Raw genomic sequence first — 15,765 nt, forward strand, 5'->3', positions numbered from 1 at the left:
CAGTTTTCAGTGTAGCCATTATGGTGCTGTGGAGTTCGTGTTTGACAGACTCCCAGACCATATACTCTTATGGCTACCCTGCACTTACAAAGTCTAAGGTTTGGCTTAGACACTGTAGGGGCACAGTGCTCATGCACTGGTGCCCTCACCTATGGTATAGTGCACCCTGCCTTAGGGCTGTAAGGCCTGCTAGAGGGGTGACTTATCTATACTGCATAGGCAGTGTGAGGTTGGCATGGCACCCTGAGGGGAGTGCCATGTCGACTTACTTGTTTTGTCCTCACTAGCACACACAAGCTGGCAAGCAGTGTGTCAGTGCTGAGTGAGGGGTCCCCAGGGTGGCATAAGATATGCTGCAGCCCTTAGAGACCTTCCCTGGCATCAGGGCCCTTGGTACCAGGGGTACCAGTTACAAGGGACTTACCTGGATGCCAGGGTGTGCCAATTGTGAAAACAAAAGTACAGGTTAGGGAAAGAACACTGATGCTGGGGCCTGGTTAGCAGGCCTCAGCACACTTTCAATTCAAAACATAGCATCAGCAAAGGCAAAAAGTCAGGGGGTAACCATGCCAAGGAGGCATTTCCTTACAAACACTCTCCGCGTGAACTAACCTCCGTTACGTCACAGTCCCAAACAGTGACATGGACCAGAGGAAAGTGGAGAAAGTGGCTACCTTGGTGAATCACTTACTTTTACGGTCGTATTCTCCCAGGTTACTCATGGTATAACAGGTTCCCCTTGTGTATTGAGGAGTGATGCTGCCGTACAGGGTCCCGCTCCTTCAGGGTCAGCTGCATTCTCTCCGAACAGGTAACACTGTCCTGAAGACAGGAGACTACGGCTGTATCTTGAAATATGAAGTCCAGCATGCCACTGGCGGCGTAGCATTACCAATGTGAATGTTTATCTCAATCACATTAACTACCCTATGGGTTGATACTTCATGGTAATCGCTCATTGAACTCAACCTTATGCCTTTGTTGCCTATACCCTGCTATCACCTGGAGACCTGAGAGAGCCCCATATGACTGGGGAAGAGAGCACTAGTTGTGGTGGGCACTTAGCAGGAACCCTTAATCTGGAATACTAAACTTTGGTCCTTCCATACAGCTTTCTGTCTGCATTTAACATTAGCTCCAAGTGTCCTGTGTCTTGATGAATGGAATCAGTCATTTCTTTCCTGTGCGTTCCTCATGATTGGTTACTTACATATTTTATGTGCCACTGTATGTCCAGTTTGTCATGTTAAGATTAGACTGTGTAGAATTGACTGTAGCTCTCACGGTCATGGATTGTCAGTTATGTTGTCTAGCAGACTTTTGTATAATTGCAGACTGAGCCGCGTCCATTCCATAAATATTTTAATAATATTTTTTGTCATTTTCAGTGCCAAGCCCAAACCAGAAATTCATGTTTCTATGTCGACACCGGTCAGCATGTCCATGGAGTGTGTCACTAGTTTGAGCAGTGAACAACCACCTGCCGCATTGCTATCGCCTTCACTGCAACCTGTGCTAACACAGTCAAATTCTATTCCTGCAAGTAGCCCCCCATCCCAGCAATCGGTGGTAGCCCTATCCGCAATCTCAAGCACACCTGCCTCTTCCGTTGTAATTGCCAACGGTGCCTCAGTCGCACCACACTCTGCTTCTACAGGGCTCTCAGACTCACTGTTTCCTGCATTACCTGAAGTAAGGATCAAGGAGGAAGTAGAGCCAACTGACATCCTAAGGCCCATCTCAGGTAAATGTACTTTTGTTTCTCATCCCTAATTACCATGAGCACTGCTAGTTGGGCACACACATATGGTCCTGTTATTATTGGCTTCCAAATCGTAACAGCAGTAGTCCTAAAACTTTATTAAATGTAAGATTAAGTTTAGTGCAGGAACATTCCATAGTGCTGATTCTGGCAAAAAAAACTGTCATAAAATAATCCCCTGAACGTTTGAATGTTTTGAAGGTGTGCTATTTCCCAAGTGGCGATATGGTCATAGTTAAGGGAATACAATGATTCCATTCTAACTGTGGAGTTGTTTCTACCTTAAAGATAAACATCACAGCCTATTACATTGCCTGTTTAGGAACAAGTTAGACTGCTTTAAAGTTTTGTGTGGGTCAGATGTTCTTCCACAACTGTTGTGATGCTCGCCTTCAAATCTGGAGGGGTTTTAAAGAATAGCGTAGTGTTTGTAAAGGGGGAGATTTTGTATTTCTCCTGCTTATGAACTTTGTATCTTTAGCTGGCTGACTGTATTTACATCTTTTTTTTGGTTTTATGAGATGTGTTTTTCCAAGTCTGCTTGTCAACTGCAGATGACACCACAACCAGAGACTGAGTGCTTAACAGAACACATCTATCCTCCTTTTATATTTTAAAGCAATCATACATTACACCTTCACCACATGGGTTATCGAGGGCAGTCAGAAGATGTAGGAAACTGGCCTGGTGTGTGGTGGGTACCTAAGGTACTTAATCCTTATACCAAGTCCAAGTATCCCCTATTAGTGTTGTGTAGGTAGTGTCTAGAAGCCAGGCTCTCTAGAAGTAGCTTTGGATGAGCAGCCAAGGCTTATCTAGGAGGCATGCAAAGCTCATGCAATACCACTGTAGTCACACAGCACTTGATCACACACACACAAAAGAAAACACTCAGTGTTACAAAAATAAAGATACTTTATTTAGTGACGCAATTACCAAAACCACTAGAATGGCAATTACTCCAACAGGAGGTAAGTAAGCACACTAAATATGTACACTAGTCATCAGAAATAGGTACATATGAAGAAGAAGAAAAAGAAAACAGTGCAATAGAAATGGGCAGTAGTGACCCTAGGGGTAGCCCAAACCATATACAAAAAAAAATGGAATGCAAATGCAGGGTCCAGGCGGACTCAACCTACAGAGGGGAGTCCCTGTGGACCCTCAGCAGTGCAGAGTCCAAAGAAGAGGCAGCCCCCACAGGAGACCCACTGGAAGAGGACCCAGGAGTCACAGAGGACCCCACGCTGCACAATTGAAGGGTCCCACACTGCAGGAGAATCACGCAGAGAGCTGTGCGTTGCAGGGAAGAGGGCTGGGGCTACATGGAGACTGAAGATTCCTTGGAGGAGATGCCAACAAGCTCTGGCACCTGGAAGAGATGCAGTGCATGGGGGTACTGTCCTGGTGGGAAGGCAAGGGCTTACCTCCACCAAAGTTGGACAGCTGGCAGAGAGGACCAAGGGGACCACTTCAGACCACCACCCGTAATGCAGAATCCACGCAGCTCAGGATGAGAGGAAATCCACACAGCCGGTCGCTGTTGCAGTTGGTGCCTCTACTCAGGAGAGTGACTCCTTCACTCCAAGGGAGATTCCTTCTCATGCAGACTGAAGACTTGCAGCCCTCAGCGGATGCAGTCGGAAGTGTTGCATAAGCTGGAAGGAGCTGTGGAAACAATGTTGCAAGCAAAGTCTTCGTCCTGGATACAGATTGTCGGTTCCTGAAGGGTCTAGTTGCAGTTTGAGTGGCCAGAAATAAACGATGCAGAGGAATCCTGCTGGAGTCTTATTTGCTGAATCTGATGACCCACCCAAGAGGGAGACCCTAAATAGCCCTGGAAGGGGTGGTTGGTCACGTAGCCAGGTGAACATCCATCAGAAGGGGGCTCTGATGTCACCTGCCTGACCTGGCCACTCAGATGCTGCCAGAGGCCTCTGCCCACCTTTTATTCAAGATTGCAGAATCAAGAGACCCTCTGGAGGGGCTCTGGGCACCACTCCAGGGTGGTGATGGACAGGGGAGTGGTCACTCCCCTTTCCATTGTCCAGTTTTGCGCCAGAGCAGGGACTGGAGGTCCCTGAACCGGTGCAGACCGGTTTGTGCTCTTCAAAGCATACCAGTGACTTGGAGGTTACCCCTCCCAAGCCATGTAACACTTCTTTCCAAAAGGAGAGGGTGTTACCCACCTCTCCTCCTGGGCTTGAGCTGAACAAGCAGCAGGAGGACCGAAACCTGTCTGAGGTGTGACAACAGCTTGGGCTGCCCGGAAACACTCAGAAAGCTGGTAGGAGCAATGCTTGGGGTCATCTAAGGAGCCCACAGAGTGCATGGAATCATACTTCTAATACTGGAAACAGTAATATGGTATGATTCCGACATATTTTATACTAAATATGCATAGGATCAGAGTTACCATTATGTAGCTGGACATAGGTAGTGACCTATGTCCAGTACACACGTGAAATGTCGTCCCAGCACACACGATGTCCATGAAAATAAATGGAGTTGGAGTTTGTGGGGGCACCTCAGCTAATGCAGGGATACCCTCACACACAGGTACCTGCACCCCACCCTAGGGGTGACTTTTAGTGACCTGGTGCAGTGACCTGTCATGAAAAGGGTGCAATCATCCTTTCACGCAGGCTGCAATGACAGGCCTGCAGATACACTTTGCATGGGCTCCCCATTGGTGGCATAATACATGCTGCTACATAGGTATGTAAACATGGTTCACAACACTTTTGGAACTCTCTGTAGTTCCACATCAAAAGCTTCCCAACAGACCAGACCTAACACAACATCAGGGTCAAATAAGACATCTGGATCCCAAATCACTTAATCTAGCGATATGGCCCCTCAGCTCATAGAATTTGGGTATTTACAATTACCGCAAGAATGTATGGATATCCTTAAAGAAGCACAACCCAGCAGTGTTATGCAGCAAAATGGGAATTTTTGTTTGCTATTGTCAAGCACAAAACATTGACCCTCTTAAGCCAACAGTCCAAGGGATTATCTGTTATTTACTACATTTACAAAAAGCAAATCTAGCTTTCACATATATTCGTCTGCATTCAGCAGCCATAGCTGCATCAAAACAGACAGCATATTTCTTTGTTTAGAATTCCAGTTATCAAAGTATTTATGGAAGGACTTAAAAGAATCATTCCACTAGGAATTCCCCGAGTCCCATCCTGGAACCATAACATTGTACTCACATGACTTATGGCTCCCCCTTTTGAGCCTCTTCGCTCCTGTTCTCTACAATTCCTCTCATGGAATGTAACTTTCTTAGTCGCTATCACTTCCCTTAGACATGTCAGTGAGCTCCAGGCTTTAACTTTGGAAGAACCTTTCCTACAAGTTCATAAAGGAAAAAATGTATTAAGAACTAATCCAAAATTCCTCCCAAAGCTAAATTCACAATTCCATACCAAACAGTCAATAGAATTATCTTTTTCCCCCCCCAACCTGATTCTGTGGTAGAAAGGGCTCTACACACTCTTGATGTTAAAAAGGCTCTTATGTATTATATAGATAGAACAAAAGAGTTTAGGAAAACAAAACAACTTTTTGCGGCTCTCTCAATGCCACATAAAGAACAGCCTATATCTTAAGCAACTATAGCTATAACTATAGGCAGAGTCAGACCGGGGTCACGGTGGACTTTAGCTCAGAATCACCGGGGAACCTTCAGAGGACTGGTGGGCGACTTGAACTCGGGCCGTGGGTGTCTGATGCGGAGGTGGCTCCGGATGCGGTTTCGCAGTTTCTCAGGGCGGAGTTCTTTTTTTTTTTTTTTTCTTTTTTTTTTTTTTAAAGTTGGTTTCTTCTCGAACAGGTCTGCTGTTCTCTGGAGATCTTCATCTTGGTTGTAGGCACACATTCCTCCCAAAGCTTTGGAGGTCGCTGGGCTGCAGGATGGTTTTGGCACAGGATCATTAAGGGCTGCCGACAGGTCGGTAGGGCTTGGGGCCAAGTCAGTTGGTGTCTACAATCTTCTCTGCTGAAGCAACTCTTGTAGAGTCCAGCCCTCCTTAGGTTGTCGGGAATCTGAGTTCTGTGGTCCAGGGGTGCCACCTAAATACTGAATTTAGGGGCGTAACAGGAAGTGCCATGTGATAGCCAGTGGGCTTCTCACCTTTAGGTGACTTCACCCTTTTTATGACCACTTCCATGAGGAAGTGGGCATAACACTAACCCTACTGGCCTACATTCCTTCCAAACAAGATGGAGGAATTTAAAAGGTCGTGTTTACTTCATGCCAGTCCCACCCTTAAGGTGGACAAGCTGAAGTGTGTAGGAGACTGGCTCAGTTTATGGTGTACACCTATGGTATGGCACCCTATACTGAGTCCAGAAAACCCTTAGTGATAGTGCTTAGGTGTCCAGATAGCAAAAGTTCTCCAGGGGTAGCTGTGGTAAGCAACTGAAGCTTGTCTTGGAGTGTAAAGCACGTGTAATACCACAATAGTCAGTCAGTAACTGTTGGAAAAGAAAGAATCACACTAGGTGTTGCAAAAATAAAGTACTATTTTTACAATACTAAGACTATACCAACATTGGTGTATCTCCACTTGGAAATATCAACACATAAAATATGCACTTTGCAACAAGCAGGAAAAGCATAGAAATACCTAGGATCCTATTGGGAAAGGGGGTGGAGGGGATAAACCATATACTAAGAAAGTGGTATAAGAATAAAGTGGCTCAACCAAGGTAAGTGCTCTGGGATTCCGGGGGATGGGGGAATATGAAATTACCAGTGGTAAGTACTAGGAATCCCACAGGAGCCGGGGTGCAAAGTTATCAAGCCAGGTGTCCCATAGGTTAACACAGGACCATTGCATTTGGATTTTTATGGATTCAGGAGGCCTTTAGCAGGAACGAAAGCCGACCAGAGTCGGAGGAGCACCCACAAGTGACCCACTGGCAGCAGGCACAGGTAGGCCCCAGCTGCACAACAAACAGGAGTCCTATGTTGTAGGAGTTGTAGAGTGGAAGCTTATCTTGGAGATACAGGGCACTGGAGACTGGGGCTTCTTGGAGCTCGAAGATCTCTTGGAGGACAAGCCAACAAGCCTTGGAAAGAGCAACAGTATCTGTGCACAGGGGTTCTGTTCCAGTGGCTGCATCAAGGGTCCATTGTATCCCAAGTTGATCAGAAGACAAGATGGACCCGGAGAGGACCACAGAACCACCACCTTTGAGCAGAGCCTTTTCGTTGTCCAGGGGACAGCAGAATCCACCAGCCAGTCATTGTCTTGAGGTACCTGCGGATGCAGGGGAGTGGCTGCTTCACTTCAAGGGAGATTCCTTCTTGCTTCTTGGATGCACGCAGAGTCCTTGTGACTCTGGAGGGTGCACAGCCACGGATGTTGTAGAAATTTTGGAGGAGCTGGAGAAACTAAATTGCAGTGGGAGCCCTCCCAATAGAATACAGCGGGTTCGCAATACGATTCAATAGGAGACCAAGGGATCTCTTCAGCGATGCAGGCAATGGGGGGGGGCCTCCTCGGGGTAGCCACCACCTGGGCAAGGGAGAGGGCCACCTGGGGGTCGCTCCTGCACTGGAGGTCGGACCCTTCAGGTCCTGGGGGCTGCGGATGCAGAGTCTTTACCAGGTGTCGGGTCTTTGAAGCAGGCAGTCGCAGTCAGGTGGAGCCTCTGGATTCCCTCTGCAGGCGTCGCTGTGTGGGCTCAGGGGGGTCAACTCTGGCTACTCACGGTCTCGTAGTCGCCGGGGAGTCCTCCCTGTGGTGTTTGCACTCTGCACCCGACGTCCCCACCTCGACTTGGAGAACAAAGTCTCACGCTTCCGGCGGGAAACGTGTGGTGTTTCAAAGTTGCTTCTTTGTTGCAAAGTTGCAGTCTTTGTGGAACAGAGCCGCTGTCCTCGGGAGTTCTTGGTCCTTCTAGATGCAGGGTAGTCCTCTGAGGCTTCAGAGGTTGCTGGACCCTGGGAACGCGTCGCTGGAGCAGTGTCTTTAGAAGTGGGGAGACAGGCCGGTAAAGCTGGGGCCAAAGCAGTTCGTGTCTCCGTCTTCTATGCAGGTTTTCAGTTCAGCAGTCCTCTTCTTCTTAGGTTGGAGGAATCTCGTTTCCTAGGTTCTGGGGAGCCCCTAAATACAGAATTTAGGAGTGTGTTTAGGTCTGGGAGTGCAGTAGCCAATGGCTACTGTCCTTGAGGGTGGCTATACCCTCTTGGTGCCTCCTCCCTGAGGGGGGAAGGCACATCCCTAATCCTATTGGGGAATCCTCCATCTGCAAGATGGAGGATTTCTAAAAGTCAGTCACCTCAGCTCAGGACACCTTAGGGGCTGTCCTGACTGGCCAGTGACTCCTCCTTGTTTTTCTCATCATCTCCTCCGGCCTTGCCGCCAAAAGTGGGGGCTGTGTCCAGGGGGCGGGCATCTCCACTAGCTGAAGTGCCTTGGGGCATTGTAACACGAAGCCTGGGCCTTTGAGGCTTACTGCTAGGTGTTACAGTTCCTGCAGGTGGGAGGTGTGAAGCACCTCCACCCAGAGCAGGCTTTTGTTTCTGTCCTCAGAGAGCACAAAGGCCCTCTCCCCACATGGGGTCAGAAACTCGTCTCTCAGCAGCAGGCTGGCACAGACCAGTCAGTCCTGCACTGAACAATTGGGTAAAATACAGGGGGCATCTCTAAGATGCCCTCTGTGCATTTTTTAATAAATCCACCACTGGCATCAGTGTGGGTTTATTATTCTGAGAAGTTTGATACCAAACTTCCCAGTATTCAGTGTAGCCATTATGGAGCTGTGGAGTTTGTTTTTGACAGACTCCCAGACCATATACTCTTATGGCTACCCTGCACTTACAATGTCTAAGGTTTTGCCTAGACACTGTAGGGGCATAGTGCTCATGCACCTATGCCCTCACCTGTGGTATAGTGCACCCTGCCTTAGGGCTGTAAGGCCTGCTAGAGGGGTGACTTACCTATGCCACAGGCAGTGTGAGGTTGGCATGGCACCCTGAGGGGAGTGCCATGTCGACTTAGTAATTTTCTCCCCACCAGCACACACAAGCTGGCAAGCAGTGTGTCTGTGCTGAGTGAGGGGTCCATAGGTTGGCATAAGACATGCTGCAGCCCTTTGAGACCTTCCCTGGCATCAAGGCCCTTGGTACCAGGGGTACCAGTTACAAGGGACTTACCTGGGTGCCAGGGTTGTGCCAATTGTGGAGACAATGGTACATTTTAGGTGAAAGAACACTGGTGCTGGGGCCTGGTTAGCAGGGTCCCAGCACACATCTCAGTCAAGTCAGCATCAGTATCAGGCAAAAAGTGGGGAGCAACAGGGAGCCATTTCCTTACAGGCACTAAATGTGCCCTTCAAAGCAGTCTGGTGGCACTCAGAGGACACCCCACCCCACCCCAGCCCAGAGACACCTATTTGAAAGGGAGAAGTGGTCACTCCTGCCTTGCAGGAAATTCTTTGTTCTGCCTTCTCCTGCTTGAGTTAGGCTCATCAGCAGGAGAGCAGAACAGTGTCTGGGGTCTGCAGAAGCATGGGCTGGAACTGGGGGATCCTCTAAGGAATACTCAGAGTACTTGGCATAATGTGACTAGCAGTGGAGTTGATGTAGTTGCGTTCTTCCAACATGTTTGATACCAAACATGCCTAGGCTCGGAGAAGCCAATATGTAGTTGGACCACTCGTGTTGACCAGTGTCCACTACATACATTAAGATGGCTTCCCTGCACTTATAAAGCCCAGGAAATGGAGTCTGGGGTTTGTAGGGGTACCTCTGCTCATGCAGGGGTAACCTCACACCAGGGATCATGCACCCTGCCTTTGGGCTGAAGGGCCTACCAGAGGGGTGACTTACAGCGTCCTACAGGAGTGACCGCAATATAAGGCAAGCCTTATATCTTAAGTGAAAGGTGTGTGCACCATTTCACACAGTCTGCAATGGCAGGCCTTCAGACAGTTTGCATGGGCTTCCATGAGTGGCATAATACATGGTGCAGCCCATGGTAGACCCCTGGTGTACCAATCCTCTGGGTACCTTAGTACCATATACTAGGAACGTACATTGCTGCACCAGTATGCCAATTGTGAGGTGTAAAAAGTTACCATGTAAGCATATTTAGGGGAGAGAGCTCAGACACTGGGGTCCTGATTAGCAGTGTTCAGTGTACTACAGTCTAAACACACTGACACCAGGCAAAAAGTGGGGAGGTATCACAACCATTACCCAGCTTCCTACGCTATGACCTCATGAAGGCCACTCTGATTGAGGGCTTTGGACGTGCCACTGAAGAATATAGATTTGGGCTCAGGGAGGCAACAAAAAAAAAAAAATGAGTTAGGCCTGGGGTTATTTTGTGGACTTCTCAATGAAAACACTAGGTGGCTGGTTAAAGGGAAGTCAGATGCAAGGTTATGATGGGCTTTATAATTTGATTAGGAGGATGACCTATTAAGGAACTGTACATCTGAGAAGTTGCATCAATACTTAGTGGTCCTGGGGTCAGTCTCTCCCCAAGAGCTGGGGAAGAAGGTTGATCATTGGGTTAGAAGTAGGGTGTCCAAGACCAGACATGGAGGGGTGACACAAGAAAGAGTCACGGAAGCCCCTCCAAGAGCAAAAGGTGGACAACACTAAAAATAAAGAAAAGCACTCCTCTGTAGGTCCCCAGCATCTGTTCAGGAAGGTGGGTCTCAAGACACCTCACAAAACAAGAATGAGTACCAGGGTAAGAATTGGGATGCCACTAAGCTATGATGCTTTGACTGTAGGCAGACAGGGCACCGAACAAAGGACACTGCATGTTCTAAAAACAAACCCACTAGTAAACTCCCAAGGGTTGCTAGTGTAGCCATAGGGGGTGGTTCCTCAGATGAGGAGGTCCACTTAGTCTTAATTGGAAAGTGAGGCCAACAGGTAAGTTGCAGATTCCAGAGGGGAGTAACGTCCGCCACCTACAGGTGAATGAAATCCCAGGGACTTCCCTGAGAGATACTTGTGTCAGTTACACTATTGGATCATTTGTGTTGACCAATGTCTACTACTTACCTATAGACCGCTTCCCCACACTTAGAGTCCAAGAAATGGAGCCTGGAGGCTGCAGGGGCACCCTGCTCATGTAGGAGTACCCACACACTTAAGGGACATGCACCCTGCCCTTGCGCTGAAGGGCCTACCAGAGGGGTGACTTTAAATGTCTAAGTGCAGTGACTGTGATATAAGGCAAGCCTTTTATCTGTGGTGAATGGTGTATGCACCATTTCACACAGCTGGAATGGCAGGCCTTCAGGCACAGTTTGCATGGGCTCCCATTGGTGGCACAATACGTGCACAGTCCATGGGGGGGACCTGGTGTACCAATGCCCCTGGGTACATAAGTACCAAATACTAGGGACTTATATGGGGGCACTAGTATGCCCATTATAGGTGTAAAAAGTTACCAAATTTAGGCAGGAGAGCACTGGCACTGGGGCCCTGTTTGCAGCATCAAGCAACAGTCCAAGACATACTGACACCATGCAAAAAAAGTGGGAGGTACTGTAGGAAGCTAGGTTTGTATATACAATACCAAAGTAAGATAGTGTGCACAGAGTCCAGTAGATCCAAAGAGGGTTGGCAGAGGCTTAAGTAGATAATATTAACGCTCTCTTTTGTGTTAGGCTGGTTGAGCAGTTAGGCTTATCAGAAGGTAGTGCTGAGCATTTGTTGTACACAAACAGCCAAGAAATGAGACACACACTCGATGACCAACTCCAGGCCAATGTTTTATGTATCAGAAATATACTTTGTTACTTTATTTCTAGAACCAAAAGGATCTATGTTGCAGTTAAGTACAGTTTCAAGAATGTATCCCTTTCAAGTAGCAAATGCACTTTGTTTAGAATTCACAGATAAAACAGTTGTACAGATAAGTAATACTTTTTCAATTTCAAAAGTAGAGAGTGCAATTTCTCATAGAAAGCAATACAATCCTAGGGGAGGAAAAGAAACACAATTTGCAGGTAAGTACTTGACTTACGATCCCAGTCTTTGGGGGTTAAGGTGTCCACAAGGCAAAGTTTAGGAAGACACCAAGGGTGCACCACCACCAACACTGGGCCCGCAGGGTGCAGAGGTCAAAGTTTGTGTCAGGCACCCAGTGGTATCCTATGGAGACAGGGGCACTTATAAGAAAACATCTTGCAGATAAGTACCTGCGACTTCAGGGCACAGACCTGCGGGGGGGGTTTAGATCAGCACCGGGAGGGCCACAGATCAGCACCAAACAAACACCCCCAGTGGCACAGGGGCAGCCGGGTGCAGGGTGCAAACGCAGCGTTGGGTGCCCAGTTCCTTTCACTGGGGGACCCCCGAGGGTTACAAAGATGCTTGTGGCTTGTTCCAGGGCGTCAACTGAAGAAAATGAACTGCTGGACAGGTAAGTAGAGCGCCCACTGGACATTGCTGGACCATCGGGTGAGTTCCGCAAGGCCAGGGGGCTGCGGGTGCAGAGGTGCCTTTAGGTGTTGGGAAATCTTCACCATATCCAGTTGCGGTCAGGGGGGTCCTGTGGGTTTAGGTTGCAGGCGTCGTGTTGGTCAGGAGGGGTCAGCCCAGGGTGAACATGAGGTTGAAGTGTCTGGGGACCTTCTCTGGAGCAGTGGGCCACATGTACTCGGCCTATGGGCGTTGAATGCAGAGTGGGCAGGACTTGCGGATCCAAGGCGGTTCTGGAGTCCTCCTGGGAGGTTTCTTTGTGGACAGGGCCTCTGTCCTTGGGAGATCTTGGTCCTTGGGAGATCTTGGTCCTTGGGAGATCTTGGTCCTTGGGAGATCTTGGTCCTTGGGAAGGCATGCAGTCCTCTGGGGGTATGTAGAAGTTTCTGGTCCTGTAGGACGAGTCGTCTTCTTGTAGCGGGTGTCATGAAGCTGCAGACTGGTCGGTAGGGCTGGGGCCCAGTCTGTTGTCTGAAATCTTCTGTTTTGGTGCTGCTCTTCAGTCCTTCTTTTCAGGTCACTAGGAATCTGAAGAGCAAGGTTCAGGGGTGCCCCTAAATACTAGATTTAGGAGCTTTACAGGGGTCATTGGGCAGTAGCCAGTGACTACTGTCCCAGAGGGTGGCTCCACCCTTCCTCTGCCCCACTCCCTTTGGTGGATGGGGAGGAGGGGGCACATTCCTAACCCTATTGGCTAACACCTTCCAAAACAAGATGGAGGATTCTGCCAGGAGGGGTTCACCTCACCTCTGGGCACTTTAGGGTGGTCCCGGCTGAGGTGGAACGCCCTCCTCCTGGTGTTTACTAATTTTTACCGCCGACATACTGCCGAAAGTAGGCGGGGATCTCCTCTAGTTGTAGTGCACTGGGGCAGGAGCCTTTAAAGCTCACAGCCAAGTGTTGCAGTTCCTAGAGAAGGGAGGTGTGAAGCACCTCCACCCAGAGCAGGCTTTGTTCCTGACCCTATAGCGCACAGAGGCTGTCCTCCCTTGGGGTCAGCAACTTGTCTGTTAGTGGCAGGCTGGCGTAGACCGGTCAGCCCTACACTAGAGGATTGGGTGAAATACAGGGGGCATCTCTAAGATGCCTTCTGTGCACATTCTACAATAAATCCAGCACTGGCATCAGTGTGGGTTTATTGAACTGAGAAGTTTATCAAACTTCCCAGTCTTCATTGAAGCCATCATGGAGCTGTGGAGTTTGTAATGACAAACCACATTCCCATGTACTCAGTATGTCCACACTGCACTTAAAATGTCTAAGAATGGACTTAGACACTGTAGGGCAGGCATCTCCAATGAGTAGTTTGTGAGCTGCTAGTAGCTCTCCACCTTGTGCAGCTAACCCTACTAAATTAGAAGCTTTTGCTTGGTTGAATTAATATATGAACACCAAAATTGTATTTGGGGTGAAAGTGTGTTTATTTTCAGAACATATGAGCTGATATTTGAAGGGGAGTTGCTGAATTTCCAAAATATTTTAAAGCTGATATTTGAGTTGTACGTCATGTGGCATTGAGGAGAATTTTTACAAATGTTATCTTGCTACCAGAGGCACTGCAGTGGCATTCCATATTGACAAATTATTTTTACATTACTGCTGGCAACCATGCATGATGCACTGAGATGATCACTGGTAGTAACCTTGCATATGGTGGCCACTCGTAATGTTATCTGATGTGGACACCATTAAAGTACTAATCATATTAGTAGTTTTCTCTGATTTTCATGGAACATAAGTAGCTCTTGCTCCATAAAAGGTTGGAGACCCATGCTGTAGGGGCGTATTGCTCATGCAGCTATGCCCTCACCTGTGGTATAGTGTACCCTCCCTTAGGGCTGTAAGGCCTGCTAGAGGGGTGACTTACCTATGACACAGGTAGTGGTTTGTGGCATGGCACCCGGAGAGGGATACCATGTCAACTGTACCTTTCTCTCTCCACAAGCGGCAATGGCGAGGAATCCTTTAAGGTGGCATAATACATGCTGCAGCCCTTAGTGATGCTCCCTGACCATAGGACCCTTGGTACCACTGGTACCTTTTACAAGGGACTTATCTGTGTGTCAGTTGTAGAAACAATGGTACATTTTTAGGGAATGAACACTGGTGCTGAGGCCTGGTTGACAGGAACCATGCCAAAAGGGGCATTTTCCTACAGATACTACAACCAGAACCCAGCTTACTACAGTGACATTGGGTCATAACCAATTGGCATATTTAATGTACTTGTAAGTCCCTAGTAAAGTACACTACATGTGCCCAAGGCCTGTAAATTAAATGCTACTAGTGGGCCTACAGCACTGATTGTGCCACCCTCATAAGTAGCCCCTTAACCATGTCTTGCGTCTGCCATTGCTAAGCCTGTGTGTACAATTACACTGCCACTTCAACTTGGCATTTATAACTACTTACCAAGCCTTACATTTCCCTTTTTTACATATGTCACTTCTAAAGTAGGACCTAGGTAACTCATAGGGCAGGGTGTTATGTAGGTAAAATGCAGGACCTGTACTTATAAGTTGTACATGTCCTGGTAATGGAAAACTCCCAAAGTCTTTCTTTTTTCACTACTGTGAAGCCTGCTCCTCTCAAAGGCCAGCATTAGAGATTCCCTTTTAAATGGTAATTTCTGATCGGAAAGGAACAGACTTGTCATGTTTGGTATGGTTGGAGTGGTAGAGAGAAATCCTACTCACTGGTGATGTTGAATTTTACATTATTACTTCAGAAATGACGCTTTTAGAAAGTAGTAGGAACCAGCGCTGCTGTCCGATGCCACGCCACTGCCTCCTCCGTGGACCTTGCTGAACGCAGTGACCGCGACTCTGCTGAAGTCTTGCAGTGTGATCACAACACTGCGAATTCGACACCTCGCGTCTTGACCTGCTGGATTCATCTGTCCAGCTGGGTCACAAAGAACAGACGCCTCACCACAGACACCTCATCACCTCCTCTGCAACCGGACGGAACCGATGGCTTGCCTCCCTTGCGTAGCAGTAAGGACCCAGCGCCCCACCTCTTTCTGGCCGCTGCCAGGAACAACTCCTCTCCGACCCCAGCAAAGCCCCATCTCCCCTACTCCGTGCTATAACTTTGTTGACTTGTTTACCAAAGGTACTATACCTGGGGGTCTGGGTGACTCAGTGACCCACCCGCTCTCCCTTGTGACCAGCGTCAGACTGTTGTGAATGACTCCGTCAACTACGTTGTTATAGCCCCAGTTGGAGCTATGTTGTTTATAAGTGCTATAATAGGATTGAATCTTGCAAAATTAATAACTTTACTTATGTACATTGGATTCTTGACATTGGGATCTTATTTTATTCAGATGAATATTATCTATTTTCCTAAACTGGTGTGGAGTACTTTTTGTGGTGTTTTCACTGTTACTGTATGAGATATTGCACAAATACTTTGCACATTGCCTTCTAATTTATGCCTGCCTGCTCTGTGCTGAGCTACTAGAGGGTGAGCACAGGATAATTTAAGTTGTGTAGTGACTTACCCTGGCAAGGATTGTGGTCCCTACTTG

The 15,765-nt window shown here is 48.0% G+C and overlaps 1 protein-coding gene across 4 annotated transcripts in view; it reads left to right on the forward strand.

Annotated features, from left to right (window-relative positions):
• The window catches only part of SAP130 (Sin3A associated protein 130), a 1,096,728-nt gene that overhangs the window by 557,050 nt on the left and 523,913 nt on the right, over window positions 1-15,765 (forward strand). For all 4 annotated transcript variants that reach the window (XM_069213674.1, XM_069213675.1, XM_069213676.1 and 1 more), the window contains exon 16: window positions 1,389-1,744. In XM_069213674.1, coding sequence (XP_069069775.1) covers window positions 1,389-1,744 — 356 coding nt within the window. The remainder of the gene's footprint in view (window positions 1-1,388; window positions 1,745-15,765) is intronic.

Source organism: Pleurodeles waltl, chromosome 11 (assembly GCF_031143425.1).
Source record: "Pleurodeles waltl isolate 20211129_DDA chromosome 11, aPleWal1.hap1.20221129, whole genome shotgun sequence".
Lineage (NCBI taxonomy): Eukaryota > Metazoa > Chordata > Amphibia > Caudata > Salamandridae > Pleurodeles > Pleurodeles waltl.